Source organism: Primulina tabacum, chromosome 1 (assembly GCF_025594145.1).
Source record: "Primulina tabacum isolate GXHZ01 chromosome 1, ASM2559414v2, whole genome shotgun sequence".
Classification (NCBI taxonomy): Eukaryota; Viridiplantae; Streptophyta; class Magnoliopsida; order Lamiales; family Gesneriaceae; genus Primulina; species Primulina tabacum.
This window is the reverse complement of record NC_134550.1, coordinates 3,181,494-3,195,637: the sequence shown is the minus strand read 5'-3', so window position 1 is coordinate 3,195,637 and position 14,144 is coordinate 3,181,494. Positions and strand designations below refer to the sequence as shown.

The 14,144-nt window shown below is 34.6% G+C and overlaps 2 protein-coding genes across 3 annotated transcripts; both read right to left on the bottom strand.

Moving 5' to 3' along the window:
* Positions 1-160: 160 nt before the first annotated feature.
* Positions 161-6,069, bottom strand: LOC142518493 (uncharacterized). The gene is made up of 13 exons (XM_075621304.1): positions 5,925-6,069; positions 4,739-4,800; positions 4,560-4,651; positions 4,358-4,481; positions 3,723-3,809; positions 3,006-3,087; positions 2,768-2,875; positions 1,822-1,922; positions 1,527-1,592; positions 1,335-1,426; positions 1,067-1,123; positions 684-747; positions 161-434 (listed from the first exon to the last, which is right to left on the bottom strand). Exons 2-13 carry the CDS (start codon positions 4,772-4,774, stop codon positions 300-302), a joined length of 1,044 nt encoding a protein of 347 aa, XP_075477419.1. The 5' UTR covers positions 4,775-4,800; positions 5,925-6,069; the 3' UTR covers positions 161-299.
* Positions 6,070-8,390: 2,321 nt separating this feature from the next.
* On the bottom strand, positions 8,391-12,888 carry LOC142518363 (uncharacterized). Of its 2 annotated transcripts, none has more exons than XM_075621157.1 (3): positions 12,504-12,888; positions 10,931-11,002; positions 8,391-10,645 (listed from the first exon to the last, which is right to left on the bottom strand). In XM_075621157.1, exon 3 carries the CDS (start codon positions 10,543-10,545, stop codon positions 8,491-8,493), a length of 2,055 nt encoding a protein of 684 aa, XP_075477272.1. In that variant the 5' UTR covers positions 10,546-10,645; positions 10,931-11,002; positions 12,504-12,888; the 3' UTR covers positions 8,391-8,490. The 2 variants fall into 2 exon arrangements, with proteins under 2 accessions (XP_075477272.1, XP_075477341.1); XM_075621226.1 differs by having other exon boundaries at positions 8,391-10,633.
* Positions 12,889-14,144: the final 1,256 nt, after the last annotated feature.

Sequence of the window (14,144 nt, the reverse complement as noted above, 5' to 3'; positions counted from 1 at the left end):
TTACAAACTTGTATAACTAGGAAACATATGTAAAATATGATTATTAATATAAACATCAAGAAACTTACAAAATTATTGATAAGTTCTAAGAGCTCGATTTCAAAATCTTAAATTTATTTGATTTCCAATTAGATTCATTTACATGCCTAGGAAACCCAAGGCACAATAAAAGTAGTGAGATTATGATGGCTATTGCAGTAACATAAAAGGATACAATCAACAACGTAACATTAACTGGTAAAGTTTTGCCAGATTTTGCATAGCATTTCACTACATAGGACAGCATAGTGAAAATATTACTACATATGGGCACCCCCCCTCGTCGGGCGACATACATGGTTCCTCTTACGAGCATGTTCTTCGTTATGGTGCTGTGTTCGACATGCTGATCCGTACCAGCAGTCTTGCCTCTGTAGTGCCTCCGGAGGTAGGTACTACAAAAATTTACACGAGGAAAATAAACATCAAGAAATGACAATTATTGATGAGTGAAATGATATATGAAGAATCGCCGATACGAGTTAAAATAATCAGAAAGAAAGTTGTCAAAAATTGCTAGGCTACAATCAGAAAGAAAGTTGTTAAAAAACGTGCCTATACTATTCCACTCGATGTCTAACTAATACAAGTTTATAAACATGAGCCACTGAAATTGAAAATTGCTCAAGGAAGCAGAAGCTTACATGTTTTGGTAATGTGACTCGGAACCAGTATAAGAGAAACGAGACTAATTTGTCGTAGCACTCACTGCATTTAGGGACAAACAAAAACAACGATTTACTTTGTGCTTGGACTCAAAGTAAAAATAGAGTTATGACAAGAAGAGTTATAGAATTTTGATCATCATGCGTGCTAATTAGATTTAATGGAAGATAATGTAAATAGCACGGTGGCAGCCATTATCTTTAACAAACTTTAAGAGGTCTAATTATATTCAATAAACAGTAAATTCCAAGTTCAGAATTCGATAAGTTCTCAATACTTTTTCGGGTTTACAAAATATGACATGGACTGGATTTGCATATAAGCAGACATATATAACATAGTGATGTACAGAATAACTTACTTGCAGACGTATGTTTGCGGATTGATCATCTCAGAATGATTCAATGGTAGCCTTGTCCTGTCTGAAAAGAAGATAAAACCAAAACAAAATATTTAAATCAACAGTATTTATTTCCAAAGCAGATGCACACCAATTAAAATCCTAAACTAACCCAGAGTGACATCAAGGATATCCAAGACGTGTCAAGTTACAGAAGACATTAGGCACAATATTTGTCTTAGTTCAGGAAAAAAATGAAAAAAATGATCAAAAAAGTGGTGAAGAGGACTTGCCTATTTCTCGGTTATTCATTTTCGTGACCCATTCTGAGAGGACATCCTGCAATGATCTTCCCATCTGCCTTAAGCATTTTTCAGTTATCTGCGAAGAGAAAAGAGTATGTGAAGACATAAACCTGAAGACAAACAAAAAGAAAGAAAAGAACAAAGTAAAGAAAGAGAAGTATGAAGATTTTCCATACGTCTTGTTCGTGTCTATTCTTTTCATGCACCAAAAAGGGTATCCTAGAGACAGACCGCTCCGTAATCTGCAGAATAATATTCATCAAGAAGAAAAAACAAAAACATAGAAAATGGAGTTCTCAACAAAAAAACAACAATATTTACAAGATGAAAGATAAGGAACTCCGCACTTCGCAATTGTCCAAAATGATAAGACACATTAAAGTAAGTCAAAGACAAAATCCATAAGCACTCAACCAGCAACTGAGCTAATGATCAATGAGCATGAGCATCAGGAGAAAACAATGTGCTTACGGGTTTTAAAATTTCACGACTGCAGACAGGATGGATATCAGTTCCTGTAACCCCCAGGGAATGCCAATAGGCACCACAAAATGCACGATCACATCCTAAACCTTCAAAGAAAGGAATCTTCTGAAGCTCGTACAGATTTGTTGAAATATATGGTGAAAATACAATTTAACACCGAAACAGTGCACCACAGAGCAAATATATGCATAACAAATGGTTTTCCTACCAGTGCACATTGTTTTCACATACAAACAATTTATGGTAGTTCCGAGTTAGATTCTACTTACTTCTAGAAGAACAGAGATGCCAGTCACATGTATAATCATTTACAAAGTAAATAACAACCTGACCATCATCAAGGTAACATAACACTTGAATGGAAGGTTTTTATGGGCAAAGGCACAAACCATAGTAATGAAACAATACTTCAACTATGTGCTAAAAACTCTTGACAGTTTACTGCTTAGGCTTAGTCCTAAGAATATCTGTTTAAAAATGAAAATGTAGGAAATGACTTTTTTTTTGCCATGTTATGAAAATAGTCATGAAGGTCATCTTCAGTCCCAATAATCTCGGACATGATTTCACTCTGAAGTATTGCATCAGTGATGTCAGGACCTACAATGAAAATGCCTATTTAACGTTCCAAAAGAGTATTAAGGAAAACTAAATTTAGATAGTCCATGACCAATTTCCTTTTCCTCCCTCCTCTTTCTTTCTTTTACTTGTTTCTTGTTAATTAGTGGTTAGGGTTCATGTAGGAGGCTTTTGTTGAAACTTTCAGGTTTGTTCAACCTAATAAATTAAACCATGTATATGATACAGGTAAGAAATATACAAAACTATTCAGAATTTACAATCAGAATACGTCAAAATTTTGCCAGTGCCCTAGTTCTAACAACAGTTGCAGAGCCCTCCACCCCCCAACCCAAAGAAAGGAAACCATTACAGTGTTGTGGTACACTGGCATTTGATCTGGAAGGCATCATCCCACCACACGTTTGACATTGAAGATGAATTGTGCTTTGGTTGCATTGGAAACCAGCATACTCGTTGCCTGAGATACATGCATGACAATTTCACAAGTAGCTAATGGTTTGCAATGAAAATACAGTGGTGTATATCTGCCTTCTCCAAAATATTAGCCAGAGTTTTCACATTTCAAGTCATAAAATGTTCAAGATTACCACATTGAGGGCATGGTGCATTCTCCTCATCTGGTGGAGCACGTGCTCTCTTCCTGCTAAATTTCCTTCCGCTGCTGATTACCTATAAAAAAAACATTAGCAGTCAGCAGTCACTCTAAATTTATGTACCAAATTCTGACAGCTTAATGAACCTAAAACGATGTGTAAGATGAAAAATTAGACATAACACACGTAAAAGGCATCTAGAAATATGGTTAGAGAGCTTTTTATAATCATCCATGTTCAACTCGATCAGAAATTTTAGAAAATACTTGGTATCCAAATGCTTCCGAAGTGAATCGATTACAAAGTTGTTTGGTGGATAATTGGAAAGTGGGATGGGAAGGTCTAGGATTTCTCTATTTAGTGGGATGGGGTATATGCAGAAGAATGAATAGTATAAGTAAGTTACTTAAAACATTTGAACACACAGTGCAAAGTAGTCCTTCAATAACTTATAGTGTCCTTTAGAGGAGAGAAGAAACAAAACGTTAAATGCTTTATCATTGATTTTATAAATGCATATATATGACTCACAAAGCAAAAATCAAGCATGGCAGCAGGTTTATAGATAAGCATACAAACAAATAATATAACTTCAATGACACAAGAAAAGAAATAACGAATTCTCAAGTTCACCATGCTAAAAATTCATCCCTCAGTTGCAGCCTAAGCCTGACTTATTTTCTGATCAGGCCAACAAAATATACAACTTACAAGGGGAGATTTAATTGACGCATGTGAATCTAAAAGTACAATGTCTTCACTTGAACGCCTAAGAGTAGAATCAGCTTGCAATATATCCTGCGCAGATAAAATAAGAATTTAAGACATAAAGAATTATATTCCATACCCTCTCATTCCAAAAGGCCAAATAACTGATGCAAGAGTGCATTCTACGTGATTGGAATTTGGACTTTAGCTTTATGGAACTTAACACCATGAATATATTTTCTGAGCTTTTCTCAACCGAAATTAAGTTCAAAATACAAAAATTCATATTTATTAATTTAATGGACTACCAAATTTTCACCAAAGAACTGGATGGAAACAACCCACCGGCATCTATCTGCCTACATATTTGCATGATCAAGGGAATAAAAAAAGTGCTGTTATAGTTGACAACATGAAATTCGACAAGAAAGTAAATAGGAAAATGCTTGACAAAAAATATTCTAGTTTGCTACAATTCTAAAAGAAGAACAAAAAATCCAACACAGATGAAAATAGTGACCGACTATTAAAAGATTTAAGAAAGTCAGACAAGATGGAGAAAACATTCTCTGATTGAATTTGTGAGTTAATAACAAATAAACAGCTATATACAATACTGGCTGCGGAAAATCCCTTACCTCTTCAATGTTATGCAAAAAATGGTTCCTTCCAACAAATTGTACAACTGCTCTACACTGAGGACATAAAATGCTAGAATGTTTCTCTTGGCACTGTTTCAACCACTCCGAGAAGCACCCATTGCTGGATGAGACAGGAGGTAACTGATAAAAAAATCTGAGATGGAAATTGATAGGAATAGGAGGAGGTTAAGAGACATACCAAAAATTGTGAAGGCAGGGAGCTACAGTTACAACGTCATGCCAAACACTTAAACAAATAGAACATTTTGTATGTTCGGGATCAAGAACTATCTGGCATAGACAAATTTACAATAATGTCAACTGTATCAACAAAATTAAGAGATAACAGAGATTACGCTTGAGGCCGGATTCTGTCACCTGCAGCTGTTTCTTGCAAATTTCCTCGGCTGGCATTACTTTAAATCTGTACTTCACAAACCCTGGTAGCATTAAAAGATGGGTAACTTAAGTCCCCCATTTATATGAAATTTATAAAATATTAATTATTTTAAGTAACCATCAATCGTTTGTGATTAAACAAACAAACTTCTTACAAATGTGGAGAGGTATTGAATTCTAACAGATTAATGGTCTTGGGGGAATAATTACAAACATCAGAGAAATTTTGTAAAATACACTTCAGAAAGCTTTGTTATTGACCAGCTGGTAAAGAAATCTAAAAAATGAACTAGTTGCTATTATACCAAATACTACTGCACTTCAATCTTATCACATTTCAAGTAATTTTTTTAATTAACTGAATAACTGATGGCTGATGCATTTCAACTCTACAGTGTATAATAAAGATAGACACATGTGAAGCCAACATCATTAGTGTTTGAAAAAAATAATATGAGCTACTTTGGAAATTGAAAAAGCAGAGCCTCAACTATATGGCGTCCTGAAAAGTGCTTCAGATGCTTGGACACCAAGATGGAGCGAAATGCACATAAACTGCGATTTTCCTTGGACATTAGATTCCATAAAAATTTCTCAAGCATTCACAGCAACTCACTGGTAAAGTTCCTCCGATGCTCATTGGGATGTATCACATGGAGAGAGATGCAAATAGAATGTGATTCTCCTTGAACATTAGATTCCGTAAAAATATCTCAAGCATTCACAGCAACTTAGTGGTAAAGTTCCTCCAATGCTCGTTGGCGATGTATCACATGTTTGAACTAAACAAAGCTGAAGGGTAGTGTTACGCTGATGGTGGGAAGAAAAGAAGGTAAAAGAACAGGTTCAAACAAAAGACATCGATGAGTACGGATTATACACTTATTCCTTCATTCTAATACATGTTTTTTTCTGCAGATTTTCTCTCTGTTTTGCACCAACTCAGCTTCCGTTTCATCATAATAGTTAATTATTCCCTGCAGCTTTTCTTATAATAAAATAACTAGTAGGCATGAATACTAGTTGCTATTGTAGAGGATCAGCTACAACACTTACAGAGGTGGTTAGACATTTACCACCAACTAAGAGTTCCATAATATGACATCCACACTGAGTCAAACGCATTACCAACTAAAAAATTGAAATGACCAACATTAACTCTTACCTTGAGCCTCAGGACCCAGGATTATTTCGCTGCCACAAGTGATGGCAGCTGTATCATCACCTTGAATCACCGTGTCATCAACAAGTATCGAATGAGAACTAGCTAGCAAAAAACATAGCTGTCAAGTGCTTGGAGATTTTTAAAAGTACGCATTGTAATCTATAACAGAATATATAGCACCTCAAAAGGAATCAAACATGCAACTGTCTTTCTCTAAAAATTTCAATCAGTATCAAATGTCAAGCAAATGATAGTGTTGTAGACCAAAGTTTAATGCACAGCACATAGATACCTTTCAAAGGGACAGATCTTGTCGCCAAACTTTAATAACACTTATTCTTTGTTAGAGTATCAGATTATTAAAACCATTAAAACTAAAACAAATATTCCCCATTGGCAAATAAATGAAATTTGAACCAAGAATCAATGACATTAACTTTTTGGTTGAAGCCAATTCATCTTCCCCAACATCATGTTTTATTCAAAAAGAGAGTTCATTCTCAAGACCAACAGCAGCAGTTTTACAGCAATCTTCAATTGTTAAAGGCAAAAATTTTATTCAGCAATTTAGTAGATGATTTAAAGATCATTCCAACAAACTTTCAGAAAGATAATGGCTCAGTTTTGAGCAGATACAATTCTATCACAACAAAAACTCTTCACAAAACTAACACAAATCAGAGAAAAATTCAGTAAACACAAGTTTTTTAAAAAAATCACAAACCACAATATTCTTTATCAAGGCAGAAACTTGATCCTTGTTCTTTTCTATCCTGCACCACTGTTGCTTTTCACTTGAAGAACTATTGATCTCCGATAAGACAGTGACATTATCAGATCTCAATTCTACATCTGGATAGCGTGAGTCCAAAGGCACTGAAGAAAGATGGAAGCAAATATTTTATGAAGGCCAAAGTAGAGAAAGAGTGAATCTAAGTCACCAGCAAAAATCCAAAATTGTACAAGGGACACAAAAAGATTCCAGCTTGCTAACATTCCCAAAAAGAGGCAATCATTTGAATTGAAAAAAGAAATATTCAACCAAAAAAATCACAAGGAACACAACACTACACACCTTTCGTTATGCCAAGCAAAGGTCACACATGACACACTACAGTACTTGATCAATCTTACTCTAATAATCAAATTTCCATAGACCCAGAAACTCTACAAATCGCAGAGTTGACTCAATATGATAAAGATTAAAGCCCACAATAAAAAACAGAAGACTGAAACAAGAAGCTTAGTCTTTTAAACTTAAAAAAAAACATTAAAAAAAATCATGTCTTGCTTCTTATTCTTTATCAATTTACCCAGTTTAGCCCAAATATCTTCACCGGAGGCGGTGGCCCTTGAGTTTTCTCCTTTTTCCATTCTCTCTTCTTTCTTCTTGATTCTGCAAACACCGTCCACTTGTATTATTCTTGAAAGGCTGTTTATGTAGAGCCAGGATGAAGTTTGCCGAAAAATCAATCAAGTAAATCTATTCTAATAATAATAATAGTAACAATAACAAAAACTTGCTTCGGAAGGATTTTAAACTTCCAACACTGTTTCAAAAAAAGTTGTGCACTCGAAATGGTGCTTCAATTTTATTTATTTTTTAAAATTTGAAAAAAAAAATTATTTTAGGCACAAAAGATTTTTTTTTCCATAATTGATAACCAAGGTAATTCTTAATTAAGAGTGATATATAATTTATTTTCATCAAACACGTTATATTTAAAATTTTAAAATGTTTCGCGTTAATTATCATCCACGCAAATATAATTCAAGCATGATTTAATAATATTACTAAATAAAATCTTAAAGATTTGATACTATAGTAAAAACTATCTTCTTGCTATATTAAACCTATTTTTTTACTCCCGAGATCATTTAGCAATATATTTTCTCGAAACATTTACCACAATTAAAACGAAATATTGTAAAATTCATTTTTTTATTCATGTTATTATTATTATTAAAGTGTTATATTATTTTCAAAGAAAATTATTTTAATCCCATTTTTATTTCAACTCTTCACATATTCTCAGTTGTCATAGTTGTTCGTCATGCCCGTTACGTGATAACTACAATCGTCGAAACGAATAAATTATAGATAACTACTACCAAAGATTTTTCCCTCAAAAAATAACGAGGTGCAGATTATTCGAATCGATACAATCGAGTTTTTTTATTCGGTCAGAAGAATATTTAATTTGTATTCGAAATCATCAATGAATATTTCGAACTTTTTTAATCAAATTATTTTGTTAGATATTTCGAGAGCTGTTCGCAACCTTTGAAGGATATTATATTTGTGATTTAAACGCATAGGATTTAAAAAATTATTGATTTTACTAGTTGTAGTTTAATTATTGATTTTACAGGAAATGTTTTATGGTTATTTACTTTTCATTCAATTTGTGCACAATTAAACTACAACTAGTAAATATGTTTAATACAAATAATCCAATTTAAATCTAAACAAAGACAAAATAAGATGAATCAACCAAATCCAAAATGTCAATTAAATGGCCAACTCCATTATCAAGGCAACCAAAACAAGAACTCAAAATGCTCTCTATGATGAATTCACACCACCTGAAGTTGCAGAAGACTCTGCGAAATCCTTCGATCTAGGCGACTCTTCAACCATTTTCCCCTTCTCAACTGATCCATCAACAGCCCCATTCAGTCTATTTAACCACACATCATAATCAACAGCATAGGGTGTTCCACATATACTATCCACATAGTCGGCAAACGCTTTCAGGAGAGGCGAAACCTTGCTTAAATGCTTCTGTATTAAACGCTTCGTCCAGCATCGCTGCCTCCATTTCAATGCTGATTCGATCGAGTCTTGCTGCTGCATTGATCCACCAGAAAGACAGTATATGAGGTAAATGAGGCTCTCTATGTCAGAAGATGGACAGAGCTTGCCATGCTGAAGGGCATGAGCTGATGAAAACTGTAAGTTTAATGCAGGGCTGTCTCTATCTTCCAAAATGGCACGACCCCACGAGATGAGAACAAATGATCTGCTTTTAATTGAATATTTGTTGTTAACGACGTGTATTATGTTTTCCGGGGAGATATCACCGTTCATGATGTTAGCCATTTTTGCGCTTCTCAGAGCTTCAAGGCAATCTCGGCAGCAGCGTATTGATTCTTCAGCAGAAAATGGGCCATAATGAGCTATGATGGATGAAACTGGTTCACCTACTGGATATGCAACGAGAATCGGGGTTCCACACCACGGATGGTCACAACATCCTTTCAAGCTTTTCTTTTCACAATGGCCAGAGTGCATGACTCGGCCAGATGCGATTATTTGAGGCAGATGTTCGCTTGAAATGCCTTGCTGTTTCAAGATATTCAACACTTTGGTTTGCCTTTGTACTTGGTACCATAGATTCATGTCTTCCCAAGATGGCTCCAGACGAGACGAATGAGCACCAACATAAAAAGTCAACAATTCAGCAGGATTCTCTGCAGCTGCAGCAATATATGAGCAACCACTCCTATCATCTAGAAATTTCTGTATTTGGAAACTTTTGAGTTCCTGGTTTCGATCCTCGAGCAATATTATTTCACCCGGTCTAAGTTTTAAGCATGAACTTGTCATCTTCATGTTCTGTTTGTTCTCATGGTCTAGTTCAACGATTTCTCCATAGTGGTTGTTACCGTGTTTATAAGCTACTAGAGCATTTTCTCTTTCACTTAATTGACTCTCCATTCGGCGCTTTTGGAGTCGGCGACTGTGATTCTCTGCTAGGGAAGCCATCGACTTTTTTGGTGGCCCGTTCCACCAAATCATCGAGTAAAAAATCGACAGAAGAATCTGTAAAGTTCCCAAGTCCCCCCAGTTTACATTTCCGAGCTTGTTCCATATTTTGTCTACAGGGGAAATACTTACTTCTGCATGAAATTTGATCCACTCCGCTACAGATTCATATGGGTTACTAATGTCCACTTCAAGTTTTCCAAGATTGCCACCAAGTTTAACAACACCTCCAAACTTCGAGTCGACAACAGATACAAAAACATAATCACCAGTAACACTATCGTACTTGGTCAAACTCCTGGATAACAGCAAGTGAATAGCATAGAAAAGAGCTTCACAAATAATAGAAGGAGAAAACCCCAATTCATTACCTTTCAGAACATCTCGTTTGAATAATAGGAGCATGACAACATCATCCCAATGTGCATTTAAATTGCCATTACTGTTTGACAATAAAGCTGCACCACAGAGCCCCTTGAGTCTTCCCCTTGATATTGCTTTGTCTACTGTATAAAACTTCGATCCAGGGTAACTTGGACAAGATACAAAATATGGAAAAGGCTTATTCTTATGCCAAAATGCACGCCACAGTCCTTCTGCGGCAGTATGCATAAAATCCTCCAGTGCAAGATATTCGTCTTCTTTCAGATTGTCGGAAGAATAAGGTGGATACGGCATCCGCAGTAGTTGTTGAAATAAAACACCCTCCATCGCAAAATCGAAGGTACGCAGTTCATCAATCAAAAAGGGAGAGCTAAAACATTGTTCCTCGTAACTTGTTTTACCACAGACATTCTCGCTAATCCAATCCTCAAGATACTCGGTAAATAGATTAGGATCAACCAGCCTCATTGCATACTCCTCAGGACTTTATGCACCCTTTTTGAAGTTGGTATAACTTTGCTTGAATTGCTCGAGATTGAACACGTAAAAGCTGTTGCTGTTGTGAAATCTGCCATAATTTAGAAAAGAGGAAAAACTATAATATATAAAACTTGGAAGATAACTACTCAGTATTAAAATGTTATTCCCTTTTCATTTTCCCCCTTTTTTCCCTCCTGTTTTTAAAGTTTCAAGCAGTATACCAGAGAGCTTTTAAAGTTTCAAGCAGTATACCAGAGAGCGCATTCAAATCAATTAAGACGCAAGATTGTAGACTCCAAATTTCATAATGATTCAAGTTCTAAAATTTTCAATGTAAATGCAAATGAAAATAAAACAACTGAATAGAACAAACCAGATCCCAGCTTTCTAAAACTTCCATCCAAACTTGGCCCAGGGGACGAGTCAGAATCATTTTTCTGGATACCTGTTTACATAAATAACACAACCCGTGAACTGAATGCTACACCTTGAAGAGTAAATAAATAAACAGATATTCCCAAGGTGTCTTGTTCAAGGCCATGGAAATGATAGCTGTTGCACTCTTGATACACAATCTCCAATTTGTTACCCTCATCACCACATTACAATATTTAGATTTCATATGTTTCTCTTCCGAATGCCCATGCATAAGCTCGCCTAAGTAATTTTCATTACTTTAACCAAAGAGTAATATCAATAGTCAGGACCCAAAATCTATAATGCAAACATGAGCTCCAGTAGCTCACTGGTGTATTACTTTTATAGCAACTGTGCATCCAGTTCACTTAGTTTAGCTACTCTCACTGGCTCAATGTCAAAACAATTCATTAAAGACAAACTCGGTACTGGAAAATGGCAAAGAAAAAGGCAAAGAAACAAACTCCTCTTCCTTTTCATTGTTTAAAATCCTAATCCACTCCTATCATCATAAAGACCGACTGACCACCAAAAAAGTGTAAATGCACCGATTAACTTGCCATATTGTCAGCGTCACTTGCAAGTTATTTCCTGCTGGGTATTCTAAAAGTATTTGATATGTGAATAGTATCTTTATGTAAGAGATTTTAATGTAAGCATGAGCAAATTAATTGCCACTTCATCATAGAAAAGTTTAAATATGGAAGCGTATGTATATGATATATTTCCCACAAAAAAGCAAGTTGCAGATATTTTTGCGAAAGGCCTCCCAAAACAATGTGAGGACACGACACACAAGCTTGGAACAATCAGCATATTGGGAGATTCTAAAAATATTTGATACGTGAATTGTATTTTGTATGTCAGGGAAGCCTATATGTTGTTGTTCTCTTCCATCTTTTCTCCATAGATCGGTGATTACATATCCCGTGGATTTGGTTGTCTTTCCTTGTTGATTTATATTGTATTGCAAAAACAAGTTAACTATACTGAATATTCATATTATTTCATCACAATTGCCAGGTCATCTAGAGGTGTAGGCCGCCGCAGTTGGTTCACAACTTCAAATTTTCTATGCAATTTTTCCTATATAATGCAAGTCACTTACTAGTCATGTGAATGCCTTGAGTGGACAAGACTGTCCCTTCTTCCTCCATGATTACTCAATTCAAGGTAACAAGCTAGACTAGTGCAAGATACAGCATAATGAAGAAAAAGTACATCCTTTTTCTTTTCGAGCACATTCCTAAGTCAAAGCTCCATCCTCCATTAATCCACCCTACTCTTCAACTCACTCTTCTACCGTTACATATCCAGTGACTGAGCTAAACAACCACCACTCTCTGTATAATACTAAATATTGCTCTCTTCTACACAAAACTCTCAATAAAAATGCCAACTTTCTATTAACAGCGAAGGGGAAAAAAATAAAAAAGACCCGATAAATAAAACCACCAAACACTATTACAGATAACGTGTAGAGTATTAAAAGGAATTTAATGTGCGAAAGTAAAAAAAAAAAAACCCACCTGGTCTCATCTTGAGAATTGCTCCAATGGTGATACTTTGCCACAAAATCCCGCAGTATTTAAGATTTCATCTCATACTGGGAAAGCCCATTCTTGAAACTCAACTGCTTTCTCGCATACATCCAACAAACCAAAATGGGCCAAAAGGTAAAGTGCTCCGGCGATGGAAAACATGGGATGCACAGAAATTATTGTGGGCAGTGGAAAACAAAGTGCATAGATTAATACTTTTATACTTGGATAAATGATGATGTTGAGTGTGCCACTTTTACACAATGTAACGCACGAAATCCTTAAATAAGACGTTTTGAATTTTATATAAATCTTGCTGTGTAATATTTTATGTTTGTTTTCTCTGTTGGTTTTCATGTTTCTTCTGTGTCCGCTTTCTGCTCTCACCATTATTAATGCAGTAGAATATATCGGGCAGAAGCGAGCCATTGCGTAAGGGACAATCTTGTTTGGGTAATTGCAGATGCATCCTTCAAGTTCAAATAATAACAACCTGCCCCTTCACGTTCTTCCCGGAATTGGAAATGACACCCCAACGCAAACAATCACAAAATCCCCTTCATAAAATCAATGGTCTTTTAAACAGCACGTTTCATCTTTTCAAAGCTCAAGCAGATTTATCTAAATTTTCATGAAGTTTTATGTCTGATTTTGAAAAAATTTAGGGTTTTAATGCAATTTTTCCTCAAATGGTTTTTACTTTATTGAATTTTCATATGAGATGTCGATCTAATTTACGCAAAGTTTTTTTATTCAAAGTTTTTGAAATCACATACGATGGATCTGTCATATATACAATCTATACTATCTTATATTGTATATTATAAAAAATTAAATGTTAAGATAAGTAATTTTAGTGTTATGATACGTCAATTTACTCTTATCGTTGTAAATTATTTTAACATATGATAATCCTAAAAAAATTAACCAAATAATCCGACTCGAAAAGTTATTCTAACTAGTTATAAGTAATTATCATACATAAATATTACATGTAAAAGTTCGTAATTTTAATAATAATTTTCAAGTATTTACATATCAATTGCTGTAAGTGTTAAAAATATTATTAGAAAATGTCTGTAACAAAAAGAAAAAAAATGTTAAAAATATACAAAAAATGCACATGGCCTCTGTTTCACATTAAAAATGTTGATTTTGTTTCCTCGAGAAAGGTATAAAATAGGAAATAAAATATATTGGGGCTTATGTGGGATTTTACAAAATATAGAGGGGGTAAATGGTAATTACACGTAAAGTTGCATCTGTACAGATCACGGGAGTGGGAAGGCCAATAAATTAGCGTGGGGAGCATGGAGTGCAACTCACAACTGTTGGTCAATAATTCTTTGGCGGTTGGCCCCATAGTTTTGACCTTTTTTTATATTATATATAATAAATTAAATACTAATATTTTATTATTAAAATATATACACCATAAACACTTACTTTATGTTACATTAAGATCGAGTTATTTTGAAATTTAATGTGATGAATATGATTATAGTGTAGTAATTAAATGGGAAATAGATTTTAATTTTTGTTGTTTGAGTTAGGTAAACAATAAAAATGCATATAAATTGACTCAAATGCTTCGTTAGTAAATTTATAATTCATTTATAACTAAATGTG